General features: G+C 51.1%; 2 protein-coding genes across 5 annotated transcripts in view; both read left to right on the top strand.

The window, feature by feature from the left end:
- Positions 1-10,831, top strand: part of AP2M1 (adaptor related protein complex 2 subunit mu 1) — a 31,013-nt gene extending 20,182 nt beyond the window's left edge. For all 3 annotated transcript variants that reach the window (XM_062582589.1, XM_062582588.1, XM_062582590.1), the window contains 8 exons: positions 783-865; positions 5,062-5,197; positions 5,293-5,434; positions 7,870-7,989; positions 8,459-8,594; positions 9,056-9,153; positions 9,279-9,390; positions 9,723-10,831. In XM_062582589.1, coding sequence (XP_062438573.1) covers positions 783-865; positions 5,062-5,197; positions 5,293-5,434; positions 7,870-7,989; positions 8,459-8,594; positions 9,056-9,153; positions 9,279-9,390; positions 9,723-9,857 — 962 coding nt within the window. In that variant the 3' untranslated portion in view covers positions 9,858-10,831. The remainder of the gene's footprint in view (positions 1-782; positions 866-5,061; positions 5,198-5,292; positions 5,435-7,869; positions 7,990-8,458; positions 8,595-9,055; positions 9,154-9,278; positions 9,391-9,722) is intronic.
- Positions 10,832-11,824: 993 nt separating this feature from the next.
- On the top strand, positions 11,825-23,758 carry ABCF3 (ATP binding cassette subfamily F member 3). Of its 2 annotated transcripts, none has more exons than XM_062582838.1 (21): positions 11,825-11,952; positions 12,200-12,347; positions 12,452-12,531; positions 12,864-12,916; positions 14,686-14,783; positions 14,902-15,024; positions 15,273-15,539; positions 15,748-15,828; positions 16,402-16,461; positions 16,897-16,953; positions 17,155-17,177; positions 17,873-17,928; positions 18,146-18,346; positions 18,583-18,659; positions 18,917-18,961; positions 19,290-19,422; positions 20,078-20,166; positions 20,356-20,447; positions 21,126-21,258; positions 21,652-21,739; positions 22,652-23,758. In XM_062582838.1, the coding sequence occupies exons 1-21, from the start codon at positions 11,880-11,882 to the stop codon at positions 22,808-22,810; spliced, it is 2,136 nt and encodes a 711-aa protein (XP_062438822.1). In that variant the 5' UTR covers positions 11,825-11,879; the 3' UTR covers positions 22,811-23,758. The 2 variants fall into 2 exon arrangements, with proteins under 2 accessions (XP_062438822.1, XP_062438821.1); XM_062582837.1 differs by having other exon boundaries at positions 12,182-12,347.
- Positions 23,759-24,051: the final 293 nt, after the last annotated feature.

Genomic DNA, 24,051 nt, shown 5'->3' with positions numbered 1-24,051 from the left:
TTCTTTATTCCCTTTGGGCAGATCAAGAAGCTGCTGTTTCTCTGCCTTGGTCAGACAGTGCTGTCTCCTAATAGGTACAGCAAGATCAAAACCTGCTGGTGTGCTGTTACTCAGTATTCATGTTAGTGGTCTTCTGTCTCTACTTGATCCCATGTGGGTTATTTCCTTCTTCTCTGGGGATTTTAAGTGCATTGGCTGTCTGTGGTTAATAGCTGTTTATCACACTGATCATCCTGCAGTGTCACTACTCTGCTGTTGTTTTTTTAGGCTTTGATTTTTATTACATTTTCATGTGAAAATCAAAGCCTAAAGAAAATGCTGCAAAGATAGATTATTCTGCTGTTGGATAAACCCTCTTCACTATCCTTTGGATGCATATGGGGGGGAAAAAAGCTCCTGTCAGTATGCCCTAGATGCCTGTTTTATTTAACAGATACTTAGACCTGAAGTACAGTCACATTTATAAATATATATTTTTTAAAAAAAGTGGATTTGTCACCCTGGACAGCTTTTTTCCCATGCTCTCTTCCTCACCCCTAATAAATAAATTTTTTGAAAAAATGTAGTTAATTGATTATGTAGGGAGAAGTCGACTTGGCAAGATTCTTCTTCTCTGAGTAAAGAACACTCCAGTGACTTGCCCGAAGGTTTAGTATGTAAGCAGTATCTGTGCACTAATTTGTTCTCTGCTTTTGAGACCATAGTTAACATGATTGGCTTACTTGTACCTTGCAGCTCTGACTTGTGGCTCTCTGAGCTAACTGCTTTTTACCCTTGTGTAGAAATCCTGGACTTCGGCTATCCTCAAAACTCTGAAACGGGGGCCCTGAAAACCTTCATCACTCAACAAGGCATCAAGAGTCAGGTAATCAGAGGGATTTGGGGGCACATCACTGCTCTGCTGGTTCAAGAAAGTACAGTCTTGACTACTGCAAACTGACCATTTGAGCTGTGCTGAGAGTAGTGCCTGAGTAGTTTGAGAATTTGCTGGCAGGGGTAGTGACTTCACATCTCATTCTCTGCACTTATGTGATCTCATGTGTGCTGGGGCCTGCTAAGGTGAGGGAGGAAGGGCCCTGAACTGGGATAACACCAGTCCCTTGCACGTAAATGATTTCTGGCTTCAGGCTCTTGGTCTGAGTCAGATGAAACTTTGATAGAGGATAAATAGCTACGTACCAAACCAGAAATAGCTCTCCTTGGTGTACATCTCACTGAACAGGGCTGTTCTTCTGTTGCCTTGTGATGGAATATATTCTTCAGCTTCATGGAACTTGCTGTTAATCAGGAAGTCTGTGTTATATTGCCAGTTCTAACATCTTTGCAGATCAGCAGATGTATCAATTCAGTCTCAGTTTTCTCGAAGAGATGGAGATGAGGTTCTCTGTTGTGTATTTGGCACAGTAGTAATCCTTGCATCAAAGTTTCTCAAAGGATATCAATAAACATATATCAAAGGATATCAGAAAAAAAGGCATCTAGGGAAAAAGACATTTTAATTAAACTCTTTTTTTGGAATTGTTTTTTAAACCAGCTGTAATCCTGCTACAGGCTGAAAAACAAAGCTTCCCAATATGGGCGGCTCATGCTGCACCTCTGAAACCAAAGAACTATTACAGCCACTATTTCTTGTGTGCCCAAGGCATGTTGCTCACTTTGGTCAAGTGACACCTTTCCATCTGACAAGATCTAAAACTCAGCCTTCTCCCCTAAAAACTTGATCCTCTGCTATACAGCAGGTGAGTCAGGAGAGAAGCTAGGAGTCAGCACCAGGATACAAATGGGAGCGAAGTGCTAAGCAATAATCTGCCTGGCTACTGTTCTTGCTAAGGATAAGCAGAGGTCAAAGTCTCTTGAGGCTTTGGTTCAACTCTTTTTCATCAGCTCTGCCTTCCTAAGAATTTCTTTAAAACCTTTAGTCAATTAGTAGCAAGACTAGCTCTATTTCTGACTATAGAGGTGAAAAGGAAACATTCAACTGTCCCTCAGTGACACATTTCCTGCTAGAACAGCAAATGGCATTTTGCAAGAGGACATATATCAATGACCAGATGTGAGTTTATCCGGTGTCCGTCCCCCATGCTCAGCCCTAGCATAAATCACTTCAGTGGTCTGCAGTCTGACATTTTAGGCAGTCAGCACTTGAGCTAGCTGAGTCAGCTCCTGTACCTAGGAAAACTTGAAACTAACCACTGCCCTCACTTCCTTCCCTAACTTTTTTTTTTTTTTTTTTGCTTTAGTCTGTTTTAACAAACTGTTGCACTATTTGCGTGCAAGCCACTGTAAAACTCTAATTTAGCTGTCGCTGTATCTTGCGTCATTCAACAAGAGGTTATTAGTCCTTTTCCTACGAAGAGAAGCAGCTTTCGCCTATAGATTCTCATAAGTAATGGCACAAAACTGCTCTGCTGTGTATGCTGGAACTGTGGAACCTCGGTTCTGCTCAAAAAGAGCAGAGGCAATCCTTTCCAGGCACAGTATGGCGGAGGAAGCAATTCACATAGCACTTGCCAAGTTTCCTTGTCTGCTCTCTACTTGGATACATCTAGCTCTTAACTCCTGCTTCATTTGTATTTGACTTCTGGAAGATACTGTGGGCCGAAATCTGAGCCTGGGGTGATCTGTCTTCTATGTTCCTTTATCCCTGCTTGGTTTGTGATGGTGCATTCCTTGAGCTTATCTTTCAGCATTTGATGACCAAAGTCTGCAATTATGACAGATTTTGCAGATTCTCAGCCTTATGACTTTGTTCTCAAAGAGAACTTGAGGTGTACTTGGCTGCTGCCATTTGACTGCCGCCCTATATGGATATAGTGGTCTTTTCAGAATTGGTGAGCTTAGGATACAAGTTTTGCTGTATTTTGGGGAGTGGGTCTGACATGGCCAAGTAGCTTGCTGAGGAAAGTTCCCCATTGTGCTGGGAATGGGATAACACAGCATGCTAGAAGACTTCAAGAGGTGCTGATGTGCAGGATGGGACCACTTCTAGTGCTTACCCAAGGGGTGGTAGGTAGCCTGTTCTCCCTTAATGGAACCCTGGTACAAGCATTGGCTCAGACAGCTTCCTCTGGGAGAGGCTAAACTTGACCTTACAGCTCCAGGTGGAATGATGCTCTGTGTTCGGTTCTGTCCTCGGTTCCTGTCCAGACCTAATGAACTAACTGAATGCTTCTTTCCCCCACCAAGTGCTTTATGGGAGTCTTACATGCTCAGCTCCTAAGTTCAGTGTCCAAGCCTTAGTTACGCTGCAGCAGTAAAATGCTAATGTTACCATTTTGAAGGTGAGGAGAGGTTTGCCACCAGCTGAAAGTCTACCAGAGCCCTCAAAACCTCATGGTAGCTGCCTGCTTCTTACCTAGTCCAGTATACTGGCAACAGAGTAATCAAGGAATTGGATATTCTTGTCCTGTTTTATTTGACTCATCCATGTAATTAAGGGAAGCTCTTGGTCTTGAACAATTTCGGACTGGCGTACCTTCAGTTCCTCTTAAAGCAAATACTCATGCAGCTGGGTGATTTCAATGTTCAGCCCTCCCCAGGCATCTGTTTCCAGATCTATCTAGTCCCCTTCTGAAGTAACCGGTAGAGGTTCATTACACTCCTGCTGTTGCAGGAGATGGGAGCTTCTGCATGTGATCAGTGTCCCTTTGAGTAACTGATGCTGCTTTGGATGCTGGAATGCTGAGTATTATGTCTGTTTGTTCCTTTCCTTCCTCTTAAGCCTCAACAAAGTACTGAACTGAACAAGGCAAATAAGGAGGCTTTTTTGTGGGACAGACAAGGGAGCTGCTTTGCACTGCATTGAGCATTTATCTGGGCAGTTCCAAATGGAGAGAAAATGCTCTATCTTTTAGACGTTACTGTAGTGGTTCTGCTAGTTCAAGGAGCGACCAAGTCTGTGACAAGAGCCCTATGTGGAACTAAACGGTTGCTGGTTTAAAACTGAGTTCATGCACTGCCACCCTGTGGCCCCAGTGCAAGGCTGCTGGGGCAAGACCTACTCCTACATTTTCTTCTGGTAGAAGAAGCAGAATTACTGAGACCTAACTCCTTATAGGAACCAGACTTATTAAAATAGCCATAGCATTGAATGCCCAGTACTCTTCATAGACTGGTTGTCTGTACCATAGTAAACATTCTTGCTTTAGAATGGCAATGTGAGGAGTCTGCTCCACATAGGAGCATTACTGGGAGTGGTATTTGGCATGTTTGTCGCTCCATCTTGCTGCCTTCTGTTTGAGTGGTACATGGTAGGCCAAGCCTGAAAAGCCAGTTTGCTACTGGGAGTACTGGGTTTCCTGCACTAAAGGTCAAAGCCCCTCATCTTGTTTTTGCCGCCTAACTAGTGATGAGCTGACCTGCTTTGTTCCTATCCTGAGGTAACCTTAAGCCTAACCTGCCTCTTTCTCCCTTCCTCCCCTTTCTTGCTATTGACCTGCTTACCTGTTAACCCTGTGTGCACCACACTTGCTGCTATACATCTACTTCACTTTCTGCGTGTGACTGGACCCCACCTATAGCATCAGGTAGGAGACCTTGCTCTGCCTCTCTATGCTTTTAGGCTCACAGCCTGAACACTTAGATATGTGTTAGGTTAGTGTCAACGTAGAACTGTTGCCCTGAGCTGCATGCTGACAAGAAGCAGCCCTTGGGGTCTGGCTGCCTCATGACCCTACAGTCTCATGTTGGACAAAGGTGACAAATTGGCCTGGCTGCTGTCTTTCCTAACATATAGATTGATGTGATGATCTGTTGAACATGATTTGAAAGTCATTAATGGAGCCTTTACCCTCCCACACCTTAAGTGTGGCCTGGTAGACTAGTTAACAAACAGACAGCAGTTCTGTGCTCTCTTCAGGAATGATTGTTAGTTAGGCATAGAATTCACCGTGCTGAGCGCTTTTTTGGTGATCAAATCATTGGACGTGTGACAGCACCCACATCTTAAGTGGTAAAAGCAGCTATGTACAGTAAATGGCACGTGCTGCTTCTTAATTTAGGGCAAGCTTCTTAGTCTTTGTATTTATCTAGAGGTCTAAGATGTCATCTCCTTCCCCTCAGACTAAGGAAGAGCAGTCCCAGATCACCAGCCAGGTGACCGGACAGATTGGATGGAGACGTGAAGGGATCAAATATCGTCGCAATGAACTCTTTCTTGATGTGCTGGAGAGTGTGAATCTTCTAATGTCCCCCCAGGGTAAGTGGGAGGTGTTAAGCTGGCACTCTTCTCCCCTTCCAGGGTCATGAGTGGGGACTTGTATGTATTCTGAACTGTGCTCTTCTCTATGCCAGGTCAGGTTTTGAGTGCCCATGTCTCTGGCAGAGTAGTGATGAAGAGCTATCTGAGTGGAATGCCAGAGTGCAAGTTTGGCATGAATGACAAGATTGTCATTGAAAAACAGGGCAAAGGGACTGCGGATGAAACGGGGAAAAGGTAAGAAATGTTGGGGTAAAAACTCCTTGACACCAGGGACCGTTATGAAAGGGCAGCACTTAGTAGCTGTTCTGATCTGGTACGCGAAGCTCATCTTTTCTTCCCTTCAGGTATTACTGCTCATTTTTCCCTCTGGGTAGGTCAGTTATCTCGCAAGGTAACAACTTGGGGGTTTGATATAGAGAGCTTCTCCATAGTAGGGCTATTGCACACAGGTGAAGTGTCATCTTAGGTGTCTGACTTCACACCTGTATTTGGGCAAGTGTGAGGAGCATTGGGATCTTCTGGGTTGTCATTCTTCTTGAAGTATTAAGACTCAAATACAGTACTAAGTATGACGTTCTTGCAACTGGAAGCCTTCCCCCTCAAAGATTCTCCTAGAGCTTGTCTCTAGCAGCTCTAATTGGTACAGAGGCCCTTACAGAATATATAGCACTGCTCCCAGGAAACAGTGAAGGAGCCCCTCTGGCCATAAAATGCTGTACCCAGACTGTTCTTACAAAGTAGAACAGCTAACAGGACTAATGTCTGGATAAGTCCCTTCTGCTGACCTAGGATGATGAGCAGCAATTTGGACTGGAGGCTCAGCCTCTGGGAGCCAGCTGCCTTCATTCCCAGCTGTGCCTCAGTCAGTACCTGTCTTATGCTGAAGACAGGCTTTATGCGTTTTCCAGCCTTATTGCTTAGGGTGAAGAGACCAGAGCAAAGGAACTGCTATTTTTCTTCTACTGACTGTTTGTGACTTTCTTTTTCTGGCTGCCCCCCAGTGAATTGGGAAGGTAGATAATCTGCTTCAGCTGTGTGTACATTCTGCTTCCCTCCCTGTTTATTGCTGTGATTTGTGCATGTAAATCAGATCTCAGACACTTTCCATAATGGTTCCATGATGTAAACTGAGCTAAGCTGTTGTTTGCCTTTTCTCTCGGAACCAAGCCAAGAGCTATCGCTTCACTGTCACCTTTAATTCATCTTTCCGGTATGTGGATCTAGTTAGTAAAATGGACTCAGTCTCAGGGACTGGCCAGTAGGGAAATATCAGTGAAAATGTCATCTGCATAAGCTTTTGAATGGTCAGTAACACTATTTGTCCCAAAACATTTGTGCTGTATGTGCACTTTCACCTGTAAATGTGCCTTGTTCTTGAGTTACAGAAGCAGGATAGAGCTGAGGCACTTGCTGGGTGGCTCTCCCCAACTGTGGCTCTCCTGTAGGCAAGAACTTGGAAATGTCACTGTCCAGAAACGTTTAGTAATGAGGTGATCAAAAGGGGCAGCTGTTACTTGTTTTGGCATCTAGCATGTGGCAGTACCAGGCCTCTGAGTAACGCTGCTTGGGACCTGGACCTAGTGCTAGGAAAGTCCAGCTGCATTCAAAAGAAACCAGAGGACAAGTCTGCTGATGTTGGCTGTCTTCCAGGCAATAGATTAGAAAAGATTAACCTATGAAGCGCAAGCTGCACCACTGGGCTGCATTAACTAAACAACTATTCAGCCTGGACATGGTCCATTTCCCACATGTGCAGATAATGGTGGGTCTTGGTATGGCTGAACAGGCCCATGTTGCTTATACTGTCTCTGTGCACTTCAATGGCTGTACTGCTGCTCACACCAGTAGAGGCAGCCTGTGCCATAATCCTACATTGCCGCATCTTCTCTACACTACTGCCTCTTCTGTTATTACCTCCTTCTCGTTTTCTAGCTCCTCTCAGCACTTGAGAGGCATTCTTGAGCTAACTCTGGAACCTATAGTGAGGAAGATACTGTCATACTGAAACTCAATGCAGGTTGAGTACTGGCAGGTTAGTCCAGTTCACCTAACTGCACAGACATTAGCTGTCTAGATTTTAGAAATAAAAAACATGAAAGTGTTTGTAGCAAGGTATTCTTGTACCCAGCAAACCGATTGCCACACTGGTTTGAGGAGGAAGATTTGTCTCGAGTCAAACCACTAGCTAGTGGTTTGAAATCCTCAGCTGTGAGGAGGTTTCTGAGCAGATCAACTCCAAATGTGGCATCTCCTAGCTGTATGGCAGTGGGATAGCTTTGTGGACAGGAAAGTGCTTTTTGTCCCTTGGACTGCACTGCAAGAAGGCTTGGGCTAGGAGAGTTGCCCCAGCAATACCTGGATACTGCTGGCAGGCAGACCTGAGCATTGCGTTCCTGGTTGTGACTGGAGGGTGCTGCTCTAACCTCTTCTCTTGGGGGAAAAGGAGAGAATTGTTTTAAATGAGCTTCTTCAAGTCTGGTCTTGGCAGTCATGAAACAAAGGAAGCTTCAGCCAGCAGACCCCTGTCCCCTAAATCTCTCCCTGCCTCCCCATTTCCTGGACACCTGTGATGGCAACATGCTCGGTAGAATAGTTCTGCCTGAGCAGACTGCCTGCATCAAGATACTGGGGCTGCCGCTTGCACTTGTTAACTCTGTCTTATGTTTTAGTGGCAAACAGTCAATTGCTATCGACGACTGCACTTTCCACCAGTGTGTGAGACTCAGCAAATTTGACTCAGAGAGGAGCATCAGCTTCATTCCGCCAGATGGAGAGTTTGAACTCATGAGGTACGGTGATAGGGAATGAACAGTCTGCTGGCATCTGCTTGCTGCTACAGTTGTGCTACTGGTCTCCAGGCAGACTTGCTGCCCTTAAGCAAACAGCAAGCACGTGCTCCCCTCTTTTCTTTTCACAGAGCAAATCCTTCTTCTATGGATGCAATAGGAGCCCAGCTCCATTTTCTTTTTCTTTTTTTTTTTTTTTTTGGTCATAACCGAGGATGTGGGTTTCCCTACCCTTTAGCGTATTGTATCTGATTTGCAGGAGCAAAATACCAAACCTGAGACTCAAGAAGTCATCAGTGTCCTAGGGCAGCACAGATCTAACTGCTGCTTCCTTTTGGGACGACTCCCTTTCTGGCTAATGCTTTTAAGCTGTTTCCTGTGTGTGAAGGCTGTCTCTTTAGGATGATAGTACAATTTGAGGCCTTAAGAGCTAGCTTTTTCTTAGAGTTCACTGTTGCCTCTCTCCCTACAGATACCGAACCACTAAGGACATCATCCTTCCCTTCCGTGTGATCCCTCTGGTGCGGGAGGTGGGTCGGACCAAGTTGGAAGTGAAGGTGGTGATCAAATCAAATTTCAAACCTTCCTTGCTTGCCCAGAAGATAGAGGTAAGAAAATAAAACTTAAGATCTCTTGTGCCTGAAAAGTAGATGTGCAGCCTAGCCCTCCTCTGGGAAAAGGCTGTTGCTGCAAAGTCAGGCTGCCTAGAGCCCAGTCTGAGCTCCCTAACCAGCCCTGCATCCTGCCTGAACTCATCTGACTCTAGAAAGGTTTCCTGCTGCACATCTGCATCCTGAACCGAAGGGCTCTGCCCTGTTCCTCATAGATCTTTGTGGATTTTATGAGCTTGTTTAAGCCTTTACTCCAATGCAAGAAATTAGAGAGCCAACTTGTGATGTCTTATGGTAGCTGAGGTATTCTGGGCCCTGATATGGAGAGAGAGAGAGAGAAGGCCAAGGGGCCAGGACAGCAGCTGCAGTGTCCTGGGAAGCGGTAGTCTTCCTGTGAGCCTGCATGGAGTGGTCAGGCTGCAGTCTCCTTGCCCTGCTCACCAGACTCTTCCTTCCAGGTCCGGATCCCAACCCCCCTCAATACCAGTGGAGTGCAAGTCATCTGTATGAAAGGGAAGGCAAAGTACAAGGCCAGTGAAAATGCCATCGTCTGGAAGTAAGTGAGCATGGTTGGACAGGAGCAGAGCTTGGGGAGGCAGAGGCTCAGTTCTGTGCCTCTGCACTGAGCGCACCTAGCGATTAGACTTGGGTGTTTCTTCACCTCCGGGCTTTCTCTGACAGGATTAAACGTATGGCTGGAATGAAGGAATCCCAGATCAGTGCAGAGATTGAGCTGCTGCCCACCAATGATAAGAAGAAGTGGGCTCGGCCCCCGATCTCCATGAACTTTGAGGTGAGTCGGTCTGCCTTCCAGGGTGCAGCTAACCTTGGAGAAGTTTTGTCAGTCCCTTCTGCCCTCATGGGAACTGCTCAGGTCTGAGACCTCCCTGTCCCGACTGCTCTGACTCTTCCTAGCCTTAGGCCATACAGGTGGCGAAGTTAATGGAAGAAAACTGCCCTTAAGACCAATGCAGTCTGTAACCACACATGCAGAGCATAGAGAGACGCACTCAGTCACTGTTCCCTTTCCTAGATGCTTGGCTGGAAGTTCTCAGGCTGTTCTGTGCGCAGCCCATCTTATACCTCTGTTCCAATGCTCTCCATTGCCTTTCCCTTTCTCAATAGGTCCCATTTGCGCCCTCTGGGCTGAAGGTGCGTTACCTGAAAGTCTTTGAGCCAAAGCTGAACTACAGTGACCACGATGTGATAAAATGGGTGAGGTACATTGGCAGGAGTGGGATCTACGAGACCAGATGCTAGCCTCAGCAAGCTGGTGGGCTCCCTCTTCAAGCCATCCTACATGTCTCCTCAGTCTTCAAGTACATTCAGAGAAAATCTGCCTGGCCCCTCTACAGATTGAAAGACCTTGTGGCTCACCTTGGGAATGGACTCACCTGCCTGTGCTCAGTTACCACCCATGCTGCAGCTGAAGTTCAGAACCCAGTCATGTACAGGGATGCTGTCAGCTTCCTGCTTTCTGGCCCAGGGTGGGGAAGGGCTAGTCTAACTCCCATCCTCTCATGATCTTTCTAGGGAACGTCCACCATTAAACTCCTCTTCTGTTGGTGTCTCACTACTTGCATCATATCCTAGTATTTTTGAAGTTCTTGTGCATATGTACTCGTAGAATAGACCTAAACATAGACTGGACAAATCTGAGTTGAAGTTACCCTGGCTTCTGTACTAGCTATTGCTATTGTGGTAGATGTTGCTGGCCAGTCTGAGATGCCTGAGGTGGTGAGTTTGTCAGGCCTTCACCAGAGGAGATGGTAGGTTCACTGGAGCTCACCACCTTCTTATTTCTTGCAGAGTCTTCAATATAGAGAGTCCTGCCATGGGAAGGTTTGTGACCAAAAAGGATGAGGGTTTAGACTCTTGCTGGTGTGTACGTGGGTGGCACAGCATTTCAGGTCCTTAGAGCACTTATCCCCACTTGCTACTGGCTTGAGCCAGTCTTTCTTTTCCAAATGGGAAACTTGGCCCCCCTGCTTCAGGGAGTGGGGGCCAACTGAGCTCTGTCAGGATGTAAACAGGGTCTGTCCTCTAGAATCTAAGATGCAGATGGCAGTAAGAGCCCATGCCCCAGCCTGCCCTCTCCACACATCTACCAAATGCTTCTGGGCCATAGGAATGCTGCTGCTACCCACAATCCTGCTTCTGGTAGTGTGGTCTCCATTTTGTACACTTTGTGATTTGTCCAGCTCTGAATCTAATAAAGTATGTAGAATAGAGAAGGCTGCCCATGCTGCTGTGTGGGAGTTCTGATGCAAAACCCTGGGCTGTGCTCTGTGCCCTTGCCAAGAAGGGCCTTGCAGTTGGTGCTTCCCTAGCCCTGGACTACCTTTGGGTTGGTGGGTGAAAAGAGGAGTGCTCCTGCTTACAGCAGTGCCAGTGCTTAATTCCAGCTGCTGCTTCTCCTGCTGCTAGTGCCTGGTACAAAGAGGGCGAGCGGAGGCACAGCCTTCCCCTCGGTGCTCCCCTGGTGAGCTGCAGCTGCCAGCAGCACTTGCTCCTCTACGCTGGGCAGTGCTGGGCTTTGAACTGGGGCAGGGCGGAGGTCAGCTGACTTGCTGAGACCTGCAAGTGCCCTCTTCGTGATGCTCGGCTTCTCTGTGCAAGCCTGACCTAAGCGAGCTGCTATGTTTTTTCCTTTAAACATCTGGAAAAATTAAAGGGGGGGGGAGGAGGGTGCTGCACCTGACAGCTGGAGCGACCTAGCCCTGGGGCCTGGTTTTCAGTTTGCTCTGGCCTCTGGCTGCACTGGAATGGCAGGAGCCTGGCCCAGGGCTGCTGCAGGCTGCTCTCTGCCTTGGCCGCCCTCCTCCTCCAGAGGAACAGGGACGGTGAGGGTGCTGCACTCCGGCTTGGTGCGAGTGTGGGGAGCCGTGAAGGTGCGGTGCGGGGCCTCGTTTCTGTCTCATCGCCGGGCTGCCTTGCGGGCAGGATGGGGTGTGCTGGGGGGTTGGGAGCTGGGGGCTACCCTCCCCTCCCCCCTTCCCCGAGAACACTTTAGCCGACCTCCCGCCTGGGCCCTGGTGCTCCCCGCCCGCGTGCGCGGTGCTCGGCGCTGCACGGCGCGGGGGCCGCCCCGCCCCGCCCCGCCCCGCCCCCCGCCGCGCGCGGACTACATTTCCCGGCGGCCCGCGCGCGCATGGCGGCCGCCCGCCCGCTTCCCGGCGCCCCCCGCGCGCGCTGCCGTCGCTTCCGCCCGGTCCGCTCGGCCGCGCTCCGTGTGGCGGCGGCGGCTCCGGCTCCGGCTCCGGCTCCGGCTCCGCGTCCGCCATGGCGTCCTGCGCCGACATCCTCCGCAGCGAGTTCCCCGACCTGGACGGCGAGGTCTTCGCTTACGTGACGGGTGAGCGGCGCCCGCCGCCCCGGGGCTCGGCCCCTCGCCGCCGCGTGTCGCGACACGCGGCCGCTATCGCGACACGCGGCGCCGGGCCGCGCCCGAGTCGCGACGGGATGGAGGCGGGTCGGGGAGAGGGGGAGAGAGGGGAGGGGCGCGGGAGGGCTGCGGGCGCCGCCTGTCGGCGGAGTCGCGACTCGCGGGCGGAGTCGCGACAGCGCGCGCGCGGGGTCTGCAGGCGCCGTGTCGCCCGCAGGGATCCTGCACGGCGGCAGCGCCGACTTCGAGTCGGTGGACGACCTGGTGGAGGCGGTGGGGGAGCTGCTGCGGGAGGTGTCGCAGGACGCCAAGGACGACGGCGCCATCCGCGAGATCTGCCAGCGCCTCTTCAACACGCTGCAGCTGTGAGGAGCCCCCACCCCCCCGGCCCGGCCCGGCCCGGCCCGGCCCGGCCCCGCCCCGCCCCATCCCCCCCCCCACACACACACCTCCTCCTCCTCTCTCACAGGGACGAGCGGAGGGCCCAGTGCTGCAGCCAGGTGCTGCTGGACGCCCCCATCCAGCTCTCGCAGATCGCCGACAGCTACGGTGAGCAGCCCCCGCCGAGGGCCGTGGCGCCCCGGCTCGGCGGGGAGGTTTCTGGCTCTCCGGCGCGGCCTCGCTGGCGGGGGCAGCAGGGGCACGCAGCGAGGACGGGCTTGGGGCGCAGGGTGCTCCTGTACCTGGCTGTCGCTCTGGGGCAGTCCTTCTCAGCCCCTGGCCGCTTGCGAGGGGCCGTCTCCTTCAGAAGGGCAAGAGCCGTCCTTTGGGTCCCCCCGTCACATAGGGGAGGGAGAAGTCACGCGCGTTCGAGGGCAGGTGTAAGACAGCGCTGACTGGAGCCTCTCTGGGCTATGTTTTCACTGTGCGACTTGTTGCAGATGCCAGCGTGGACCTGTTGCCAGGGCTGTTGCTGAAGAGAGACCAGACCTCGGTAAGCAGAGGGCCGAGTTGTCCTTGTTCCCGCACAGTCTGCAGGGGAACAGACAAGTAACATCGGGGCTGCGCCTGCCCCGCTCCGCGTGGTCACCTCTCCCTCTGTGAGCAGCCAGGGCAGGGAGCCGTTGCGGCTAGCTGCACACCTGCACGTAACTGTTCTTTCACTTCAGAGTTTCACTGTATTTTGGGAAACTGTTTGCTCTCGGGCAGTAGAGAGGATCAACAGCGTGCTAATTCACAGGATCTATTTTGCTGTAACTTTTTAATGAACTTCCAAGTATGGTTGATGCAATGGTAGTGCTCAGAGTGCAGCTTCTTTGACTTCCTAAGGACCTTTGGCTCCTACTATGTGGCCCTTGAGAAATTAGAATCTATCAGCATGACTTCATATCATACTCAATGAGGAAGAAAGTCCTGGCTAATGATTAAATGTCAAGATATTACGAGTTGTTAGTGAGCATGGAGCATCTGTTTTCCAGAGAGCTGCTGCATGGAGATTGTAAGTCCTGCAACAGGCTGTGGTTGTCATGATTTCAAGAGCAGAGAAGTTTGGAAGTAACTACTCTGTGACCTGTAGGAAATCAAAATGTCTTTTCTAATGAACTGTGTATGTGCTCAGGATGACTTGGGTTGCCATCTGTGTTGGGCACACGTGTGTTTTTGAGAGGTATGGTTGTGCATCTGCAAAGCAAAGGTGGAAATAGCTTTGCCAGCTGGACAGTTTCTCCACCAGGCTGGTCTGTTGTGGAGCTCTCCCTTCCTGGGGTAACATGCTGAGCACAAGAACTCGCAGCTTGGCGGCTGAGACCTAACTTGATCCCTGCATGTCTGAATGGGTTAGGTGAAGGCTGGATGCTGTTGCTTGTTTTGGCACCGGAGTAGTTGTTGCTTGGTTTACTGACTGTTTCTCCTGTCCATGACTCAAAAGGGATGGTCAGAAAAACTGGAGAAGATTCAGAGAAGACCTGGGGGGTCCCTCAGGTTTTAGAAGAAGGCCTTTCTGGGAGACTTGAGGCGTGCAGCTTAGTTTACAGAGTGATTCAGTCTATCTGTAGGTACTGGGCCACAAATCCAGTAACAAGGCACTCTTCATTCTAGCATGCAGGTCTGTAAGATGCTCCAATGGCTGAAGAGTTGCCTAGAAATATCTAGGCGTGTTCTTGGTCAGCCACAAATATTTGACTTGACCCAGGAGTAAGCTGCAGTGGACAGAAAGGCTAGCTAAGACCAGAGGCCAGGTTAAAACATTTGGCTCCTTCTTGCCTTTAGATTCAGTTAAATGCTTTTCATCTCTGTCTTGATTGATGTACTGATTAACTCAAGTTTGTTGCACGTTGGCCAGAGTTTAACATACTGGGGATAGGAATAACGTCCATGGTGAGGGTAGGCAGAGGGTGTAGTAGAACAGGTACTGGAATGCCAGATGTTGTAGCAAAAGTGACTTGGCTGACCCAGGTTCCTGAAACTAGACACACTGGCTGCGAGGAAGAGCAGAGTTAGGGTCAGCCAAACCATTTGCCTTGCTAGGGCAAAACTGTTGTGTATAATAGGTTGATTTAGGACTTCATTCCTGAGCCAACTGCCTGGCCTGGTCAGCCTCCCTAAATTGTACTTGAATCTGTCCCAGTTCCCCTGTCCTACCTCCCTCCTGCCCTCCTTCCCTCCAGGCACGAGGGATTTATCTCTCTTTCTCTTGCAGTCTGGCTCTTTGCACTTCTGCTGAAGATGCTCTCTCTCCTTTAAATTCTGTTCTTTGTGCCCTAGATGGTAAATGCCAAGAAACTGGAGAAGGCAGAAGCTAGGCTGAAAGCCAAGCAGGACAAGAGGATGGAGCGGGATTCCCTAAAGACTTCTGGTCCTCTGTGAGCATGGGACAGTGCCTGGAAACACCCGCAGCCAGCTTTGCTGAGTATGCCTGGATCTGACCAAGTCAGAGATTTTCTGCTGAAGTCCCTTCTCTGTATTTCTGCCTGCCTGCAGAGTCCTTGAGGAGGCATCTGCCAGCCAAGCTGCCAGCAAGAAGGAGACCCGCATGGAGTCATCAGGCAAGAACAAGTCATATGATGTGCGCATCGAGAATTTCGATGTGTCCTTTGGCGAGCGGTGAGTGCAGATTGCCCTGGCTGGGGTGATGAGACTGGATCAAAAAGTGGTCGGGAATGACAGAGGATGTGGGAAGGATCTGGGAGCAGGGTGGACACCTAATCCTGTCAGTTCTGGGCAGGAAAAGCCTCCAATGATTGCTTGGCCCCTGTTCAGCCTGAAATCTGCTTGGGGCAGGTGGCTGCCGGTTGCCTCTCTCTCCATGAGACAATCTGAGCAGGAGCTACCTGCCTGTTTTCTCGCCTTAGTGTCTTACTCGCGGGGGCAGACCTGAACTTGGCATTCGGACGGCGCTATGGGCTGGTGGGCAGGAACGGGCTGGGCAAGACCACGCTGCTGAAGATGATTGCCAGCCGGAGCTTGCGCATCCCCTCGCATATCAGCATCCTGCATGTGGAGCAGGAGGTGGCAGGCGACGAGACGCCGGCCCTGCACAGTGTGCTGGAGTGTGACACTACGCGCGAGAGCCTGCTGCGGGAGGAGAGGGAACTGACAGCCAGGGTTAATGCTGGCAGGTGAGACACTGCATCTGGGCTTCTACAGCCCTTCTACAATCTCTTGACAGTAGTGTTTTGTTCTGAGAGCTCTCCCTTCCAGTGGAAGGCTCCAGCAGAGCTGGGCTGCATTTCACCCACTTTAGTTCTGCTTGGGCAAATCAGCCACCCCTAGCAATCAAACCTTGACCTCAGTCAGTCCCATGTGCTCCTCTTTGTGCTTCTCCAGGGGAGAAGGGACAGAAGGTGCCAGGCTATCGGAGATCTATGCAAAGTTGGAGGAGATTGAGGCAGACAAGGCACCAGCAAGGTGAGAAAGTCCTGCAGGCTCTGCTATCCATCTATCTGTATCACTAGTTTGGGGCAGTGGTTTGGGGTATGTGGTGTGGAGAGGTGACACTGTGGCCTTGGGATCCACCACGTGAGCACAATGGGCTCTCCGTAATGCTGTTTTTTTTCTTTCTTGTTCCATCACTGCCCTACTGGGCTGGGAGTAACTGAGCTTTCTCCAGAGGCTGGAGGGATTTTTTTTTTGCTGCCAATGGCTTGCATTATGCTGCTCCTTCTCTCAGACCTCCCCAGGTTCCTGGTGTCTGGGGGAGATTTATGGGATGTTGATGGCAGTGCTTTTCTTTCTGGCCAAAGAGCCAAAAGCTTTGAAGTTGGTCTCTTATTGTGAATCACCTGCGACTCCATGTGGATGCTGCGCCCTGCTGAGCTGCATTTTGCAAGCAAGTGCTGCTGTTGGGTTTTTTTCCTGCCCCAGAGCAGCCTTAAACCATGTAGCAGAGATCCTCCACAGTGACTGCAGGTTTGGGAACTTGGACTGTGCTCTGCAGCTCCAATGGTATAAGTGGGTTCCAGTTCTCTTCCTTTTCCCCAGGGCATCTGTCATTCTCGCTGGGCTGGGCTTCAATGCAAAGATGCAACAACAGACAACCAAGTAAGTCTCCAGGCTCTGGGTGTCAAAATATAATGGTTCTGGAGAGATCCTGTGTCCCAGCCCTGGTGGCCAGCAGGGTTATCTCTCTCTTAGCAAACTTCCAGGCACTGCTGTGGCCATGCCTTCGCCTGACACAGGGAGAGCGGCTGTAACTGTGGGAGGGGAGCCCTGCAGGAGGCTGTGGGTCTATTTCTGCACTTCTGATGCAGTCCCTTGCCCAGGGGGTATGAAGCCACCTGGCCTGGAGAGGAGCTGAGCCTGACAGAATTCATGCTGTATCCATGATCTCTACAGAAACAAGCCATCTTTGGGTGACAGCAGAGCTTAAAGGGCTGTGTAGGAATGTGGGAGCAGGGACCCTGGCAGGCAGGCAAGCTCAAAGGTTTTTTACATTAAACACTAACATCCCCTCTGTGCAACCTCTTCTCTCCTCAGAGAGTTTTCCGGAGGCTGGAGAATGAGACTGGCTTTAGCCAGAGCCCTTTTCGCTAGGTAGGTGTCTAGGTGTTTGTGCCAGTGATTTGCTATGAGCTTAACCCTTCTTGCTGTCAGAAGTGCAGGGGCGCTGGCTGGGGGATCCTCTCAGCACAGCCTCAGGGTGGGGAGTGTTTGAGGCGTTGCAGTTCTGTGTGTAGTGAAACGTGCTCTGCGTTAACCCTGTGCTCTTTTTGCTTCTGATACCCGTCTTTCTAGGCCAGATCTCCTTTTGCTGGATGGTAAGTCGATACTGTGAATCCCCTGTAACACCACTGCTAGGCCTGCCTGTGCCCTTGCTGGGGGTGGGAATGGAGCATGGCCTTTAACTGCCTGCTCAAAATAGCCCTTTGCGACATAGCCTGTGCTAGCAGGGCTGTCCGTGCTCCTGTGGCATGGTAGGGGTGGAGCGGGGGACGAAGAGGAGCTGTCTCCAGCTGGGAAATCTGCTCAAGCAGCCATTCCCACTGAGCTCAGCAGAGCTCTCCTTATCTTGAGAGACTGCCCTATGCCTCAGCAAGGGGATCAGCATGTCATCCTGCTCCAGATGGTCCCCTTCTTCCCTCCATCCCTGCAATGGGACCTTGGCTTCTAGCTGGCTGCAGGGGGAGAATCTCTTCACCACAGGGAATGAGGCAGGAGACATTGCTGGAGCTGGGGCTCAGCTGGTATCCTGCAGAGGTGCCCAGCTTTGGTGTGGAGCTCTGGGTTAGACGCTGGTGCAGGGGGCCAGTATTGGCTGCAGGGAGCACCCCTGGCTGAGCCCTGGCCCCAGTGCCACTGACCCATATATTCGAGTTCCCCTGACTCACGCTCCCTGAGTTGTGGGAGAAGCTCCCCACCTCAGGATGCTGACCACTAGCCTTTGCTGTGTAAAGAAGCGTGATGCAGCCATCCTTATCCTTCCTGACCTCAGTGCTTCTCTCTTTTCCCTTAGAGCCAACAAACATGCTGGATGTGAGGGCCATTTTGTGGCTTGAGAACTACCTGCAGGTAAGGGGGTGGCAATAGGCCCTGGGGCAGAGCAAAGCTTGGTCAGGGCTGCTGTGAGGTGTCAGAAGCTCTGGCCTGGTGCTGGACTTGCCAGCTGGTGGATGGACACATCTTTCCAGCCTGGTGGCTTGCCTTGCTGGGTGGTGGGGCCAAGTCCCATACTCTGACTTGATGATACTAATGCATAGTGTGGCTCAGGTGTCTCTGTCTCCTCCAGACTTGGCAGTCAACCATCCTAGTGGTGTCCCACGACAGGAATTTCCTGAATGCTGTGGCCACGGACATCATCCACCTGCACTCACAGCGGCTGGATACATACCGTGGAGACTTTGAGAACTTCATGAAGATCAAGGAGGAGCGACTGAAGAACCAGCAGCGCGAGTATGAAGCTCAGCAGCAGTACCGTGAACATATCCAGGTACTGTGAGAAAACAGTAGTGTCTGGGCGTGTTCTGCTAGTCTTGTACCTTTCTCTGTGCTTCTGGTGAGCCTCGCAAGTTGCCCCACTTCCAGTAATCTCTGCTCTTGGAGTTTTTGCTGCTCTTCAGTCTTGAGATGAGCCATAGCAGTGACACTGGTTTTGCAGGAGCCTTAGCAGCAGAGCAGCGTGGCTGGGGCCAAACAGACTGTGACTCTGATGCTCCTCTCTCCTAGGTATTCATCGACCGCTTTCGCTACAATGCCAACCGGGCATCCCAAGTGCAGAGCAAGCTTAAGCTGTTGGAGAAGCTGTGAGTGCCTGTCCCTCTCCTCTCTGGAGATCGGGAGGGGGCAGTGCTTATAGAGAGGAACAGAGATGTTCCAAGGGGACCTGAAAGATAATGTGTATCTGGAGGGTGGGAGTTGTTTGGGCTTTGAGTGTCTGTCTCTGGTTGGAGGCTTGTATTAGGATAAGGCTTTGCACGGCTGGAGACTGTATTGAGGCTTTTGATAGGGGGAAAGATGCACAGTGCAGGACACCTCAGTTATGTGTCATTTTCTTTTGTAGGCCAGAGCTGAAACCTGTGGACAAGGAGTCTGAGGTGATAATGAAGTAAGTGTTCCTGAGCCCTTGCTTGAAGAGGACTGACTCCACTCATGATGTGAGCTGCTTTCGGGTCCTGTCCCAGCTGGGATAACCAGTGCTTCCTGCGGGTCAGCCTTGTTCTGACACAGAGCCTAGAGCGGGCCCCACCTACAGGCTTGGTTCCCCTTGGGGCAAAACCTGTAGATCTGTGTCTCCTTCTTATGACTGACCTTCCCTAGGGCATTGGGAGGAAGGGAGCCTCCCTTAGGTGTTTGCAGCAGTTGTGCTGGGACAGGGGCTGGGAGCAGGGTCTCTGATGTTCCTGGACATGTCTTACCTCTTTCTGCCTTCCCAGGTTCCCTGATGGCTTTGAGAAGTTCTCCCCACCCATCCTGCAACTAGATGAAGTAGACTTCTATTACAACCCAAGTCAATACATCTTTCATTCCCTCTCTGTCTCTGCTGACCTGGAGTCCCGCATCTGTGTGGTATGTGGGGTTGCAGAATAATGGTGGCTGCAAGGGACCTTGGGAGGTCTCTGCTCCAACTCCCTGCTCAAAACCGACGAATCAGATGGTTTTGATGTTAGCTCAGGTTGCTCAGAGGCTTGTCCAGCTAAGTTTTGGATAGCTCAAAAAAATGACAAATTCCTCTCCCCCACTGAGTGGGGGAAACTGGGACCTGTTGCAGTGTTTAATCATCCTCAATGTGATGATTTTTTTTCTAATACCGGTTAGAATTTACAACTTGTGCCTGTTGCCCTTTATCCTTTCATTGGGCATCTCTGAGAAGAAATTGGTTCTATCTTCTCTATATCTCCCTATTAGATAGTTGAAGACAGCAGCATTGGCTTCTGCTATGTTGGATGGGGCAGCAGAAAGATGCCTTGCGCTTGGAAATGGGTCTGGGACAATCCCTAAGCTCATGGGTTGGAGTGGGAGCATTTTCTAGCACAGCTGTCTGTGCTGCTCCTCAGTGATGGAAATGCAGCTTCCAGGTAGCTCTGAGCCACTGGTTAGAGTCTCATCCTACCCTGTTCTATAGCTTGATTATCTGAGATTTGAAATTCCCTGATCTCTAGCCCCCCTCTCTGAAATACTTTCATGGGTTTCATGTTCTCCAATGCTGCTGCTGCTTCTCTAGGTTGGGGAGAACGGAGCCGGCAAATCAACCATGCTAAAGATCCTAATGGGGGAGCTGACACCAGTCAGAGGAATCAGACATGCTCACAGGTAGCCGGTGGGATGGCCTGGGGTGACAGGGAGGAATGGTGCAGATGGGCTGTGTTCTGGAGCGATAGCTGCCCAAGTGACAGGGATGGGTCCTGCACACCCATGCATGTGCCCCCTCCTGTAGCTGCGGCTGAGAGGGCTGTGGTTACAGGGCTTAAGTATCAATGCCTAATCTCTCTCGTTTTGCAGAAACCTAAAAATTGGCTACTTTAGCCAGCACCATGTGGATCAGCTGGACTTGAACATTAGTGCTGTAGAGTTACTGGCAAAGAAGTTCCCAGGTAAGTTTCAGAGGTGCCAGGAGATCTGGGCTAGTGTGGGAGCTGGGCGATGCCAGGCTCTTTGTGGTGTTGTCTGAGTAGAAGGCTCTGTCACTTAAGTATTTCAGGGAGATAACTTTTGCTCTGGGTTAAGTCCTCATGTCAAGCACAAGTTCAGATGCCTGCCTTAAAAAAACTAAGCTAGTTCACAGGAGGGGCTATCAACCTGACACAAGATCTGTGGCCAGCAGCCTGCAGCTCTCAGGCTAGTGCTCCACAATAGCCATGCCTCAGAGGTAGGTATCTGCTTTGTGAACCACTTTCCTTTCACAGTCACAGAACAAGCTTTAGCTTCACCTGCCCTCCTGTCTTCCAACTGCCAAAACCTCCAGCTTCCATCTCCACAACTTGATGTTATGTAACTTGATGACAGAGAATTCAGGGCAGTGTCACTTGGAGTCAACCAGAGTCCTGCAGCCCCTGTCCTGATTGTGTCAGTCAGGTTCCCTCACAAACCCTCTGCTTGGGAATTGCCTTAAAGTTGCTGTTGAATTCCTCCCCGGTCCTGCTAGTGCCACACAGGCTGCCTGGCCATGGCGCAGGACTGAGGTCACAGCAAAGGATCCTGTGTCACACCAGGCAGGCCTGAGGCTCTCGGGTGCTCATGTGCCACAGCTGTGTTGTGACACGCTCTTGCAGGGAAGACAGAGGAGGAGTACCGGCATCAGCTGGGGAGCTACGGTGTTTCGGGGGAGCTGGCCGTGCGCCCTGTTGCCAGCCTGTCTGGAGGTCAGAAGAGTCGAGTGGCCTTTGCCCAGATGACTATGCCCTGGTAATTTTCTCCCAGATGCTGTTAATTTTTATATGGGTGCATCCCTGGAACCTGCCTCACTGGAGGAAAGGCAGGTGTCAAAGGACCTTCTGCTCTCTGGGAAACCCAGTCTTTGGGACTTGTGTGGGGAGGGAAAATGTCACCCTGCAGGGACTGCGTGGAAAGAGGCAAGTGGCTTTCTCCTGCTGCTTTGAGCTCTTAGATTTAAAAGTTGCCCCCAGAGCTGGGCGACGCAGATCTTGGGGTCACAGAAATGCCTGCAGCTACGGCTCTGAGTGGCTAGAGCAGAAGCCTGGATTTCTGCCCTGTGTAGAGGTTCTTGCAGCGCTAAAGGGTGCAGGTGTCAGCCTGTGTGTGTTCTAATGCAACGCTCAGAGTTGCCTTCTCTTCCAGTCCAAACTTCTACATCCTAGATGAGCCAACAAATCACCTGGACATGGAAACCATTGAAGCACTGGCAAAGGCACTGAATAAATTCCGGGTAAGGTTCTCCAAGTGACATTTTCCATTTTTCTCAACACTCCTTGCAGCCTCCAGCTGGGGTTACTTGGTATCTCAGGCAAAGGTGAACGCTACAATACCAGAGGTGGCTTCAAGTCTGTGACAAATGGTGGGAAGAATCTGTTGCATTTCTTCTGTAGCTGTCTGTCTTGGTGGTTTGTTTCATGTATGGACTTTGAGTGGCTGAGAGAGGTGGACAGCATACTAGAAAGCAGCTTGTCCTCCATCTCAGCCAGTCTGTGATTTCTCACGTGCTTTTGTGTTGTTGCGTGCAGCAATCAGCCCTGCTTGGGGGCCCTCTTGGAGGCAAAGTTTTGATCTCCAAAGACTCAGCCTGCAGATCCCACTGTGATGAACCTGATTCTTGCTATTTTATAGCTGTCCAGGTTGGGTGAGTTTTCCTACAAAAGAAAAGCTTAGCTGAGGTTGGAAGGAATCTCCGGAGGTTTCTGGTCCTTCTGTTTATTCAAAGCAGAGCCAGCTTAGATGAGGTTGCTCAGGGCCTTGTCCAGTCAACTTTAGATTTGTTATTGACTGCACCTGGGCTCTCTGTCCTTGAAGCTTATCAGAGATCTGCAGAACCAGTAACAAACTCTGCACTTGCTCCAAGAAGCAAAGCAAAATATGTTCTTGCTTCATGTGCCTCTCCCTACATGATGTCTCTATCCCATGTGAAGGAAGGAGATGCTAGGCTGTAATTAGCTCACTGCTTGAAAAGTGGAAGTACTCTAGAATTTTGTTTTCCCTGAAATGGGTGAAAACCTGACATCCTCTGCAGCCAGGCTAGACTTCTGCACATCACTGTGAACTGGATCCCCTGTGCCACAGCCCCAGCTTGTGCTAGAGCCCTGGAGTCCTCTAAGTTACTTTTCTGTGCTTTGTGCTTTTACAGGGTGGTGTAATTCTGGTGACCCATGATGAGCGCTTCATCCGCCTGGTGTGCCAAGAGCTGTGGGTATGCGAGAATGCCACTGTGACTCGCATCGAAGGAGGCTTCGACCAGTACAGAGACATCCTGAAGGCGCAGTTCCGGAAGGAGGGCTTCCTATAAAGGAGGCGGGAGCCAGACTGCACGAGTGGGCTGGAGCGCCAAGTTTGGCCCCTTTAGTGTCCATCTGAACTGTGCCTGGCAGAGCGCCTGAGGACGCCGCTGCCCCCATGGACCATCAGCCGTGCCATCAGACTGCCATCTGAATGCCCTTCCCTCCTGGGACTGGAAAGGAACTGGATGGCCCCTGCTCAGCCCCTCCCGTTCTCCTGCCCTGGCCTGGTCAGGCAGAGGGGGAGGAGAGTGCGGGGCCTAGTGCTGTGTGTGGCTGGGGACACACAGCGAGCATTGCTCCTTGTGGGCACCACCTGCGTGGTGCCCCCAAATGCTGCTGCGGGCCAGGGCTGGCCCCGGCTCTGGGCCCACTGGAAATGCTACACCTGGAGCTGCTGCTCTGCTGAGATAAGGGAAGAAGTTTGGGCCTCCCCCATCCCTGCTTTTAATTCACAGTGCCCTGAAGGGCAGGAGAGAAGCTGATCTCCCCTGTTTTTTTTTTTTTCCTTCCACCTATGCTTTTTTCCTTTTTCCATTTTTTTCTAATCAGCTAACCACTAGTCAGATGCCTGTAAGATGTTTTTCCTCTCAGCTCTGTCAATATACTGCCCTCCCCTCTGCCCCCCTAGAGGGGAGTGAGGCCTTTGCTGCTAACAGTGACCCCTGTCTTTTCACTGAGCCCCTTGGAAGTGAGGGTGAGAGAGTTTTGGTTTCGCTTTCCTCCCCGTAGCCTTGTGTTTATATCAGGGAGGGAGCAAGATCTTGTCTTCGCCCAGGGCCTGGGCCCAGATCCATGCTCTTTTCCCCATGCAGGCCTCGTTCCGTGCCGCTGCTGTGTGTGTTTCGTTTCAAACTGGTGACAGTGTGTTGTGAGGTGGGCTCTTTGGCACTGGGCGACACTCCCTGTCCATCAGCACAGAGGTTGCAGTGTAAATAAAAGCAGAACACGGTGCAAAACCTTTCCTTTCCTTGGGTGGGAGGGCAGGGGGCTTGAATGAGCCCCAAACTGGTTCCTGGTTTCCCTGGCGCACCCTGGGCTTTGGAAAGCTGTTTCCTGGGAGCGGAGTTGTGCTTGGAGCAGCAGGAGCCCCTGCTTGTGCCCCAATTTGTGTTTCCCTCGCTCCCCCCAAGGCCCCCTCCTAGACTTGGCACCCCAGGGGCTGGGGACAAAGCTGGGACTCTGCTTTGGAGGGGGTCGCGGGCAGGAGGGGGGCTGCGTCCGGGCCCCCAAGTGCTGGCCGTGTGGCCCT

Source organism: Rhea pennata, chromosome 9 (assembly GCF_028389875.1).
Source record: "Rhea pennata isolate bPtePen1 chromosome 9, bPtePen1.pri, whole genome shotgun sequence".
NCBI lineage: Eukaryota > Metazoa > Chordata > Aves > Rheiformes > Rheidae > Rhea > Rhea pennata.
The sequence above is the reverse complement of the archived record's forward strand: the minus strand, read 5'-3'. Positions and strand labels throughout refer to the sequence as shown.

Bases quoted from the DNA above. Each gene is read 5' to 3' on its own strand.
- ABCF3 (XM_062582837.1), top strand. From the start codon at position 11,880: ATGGCGTCCTGCGCCGACATCCTCCGCAGCGAGTTCCCCGACCTGGAC. The intron at 12,348-12,451 runs GTGAGGAGCCCC...CCTCTCTCACAG, and splicing joins CTCTTCAACACGCTGCAGCT to GGACGAGCGGAGGGCCCAGT. The intron at 15,540-15,747 runs GTGAGACACTGC...GTGCTTCTCCAG, and splicing joins GCCAGGGTTAATGCTGGCAG to GGGAGAAGGGACAGAAGGTG.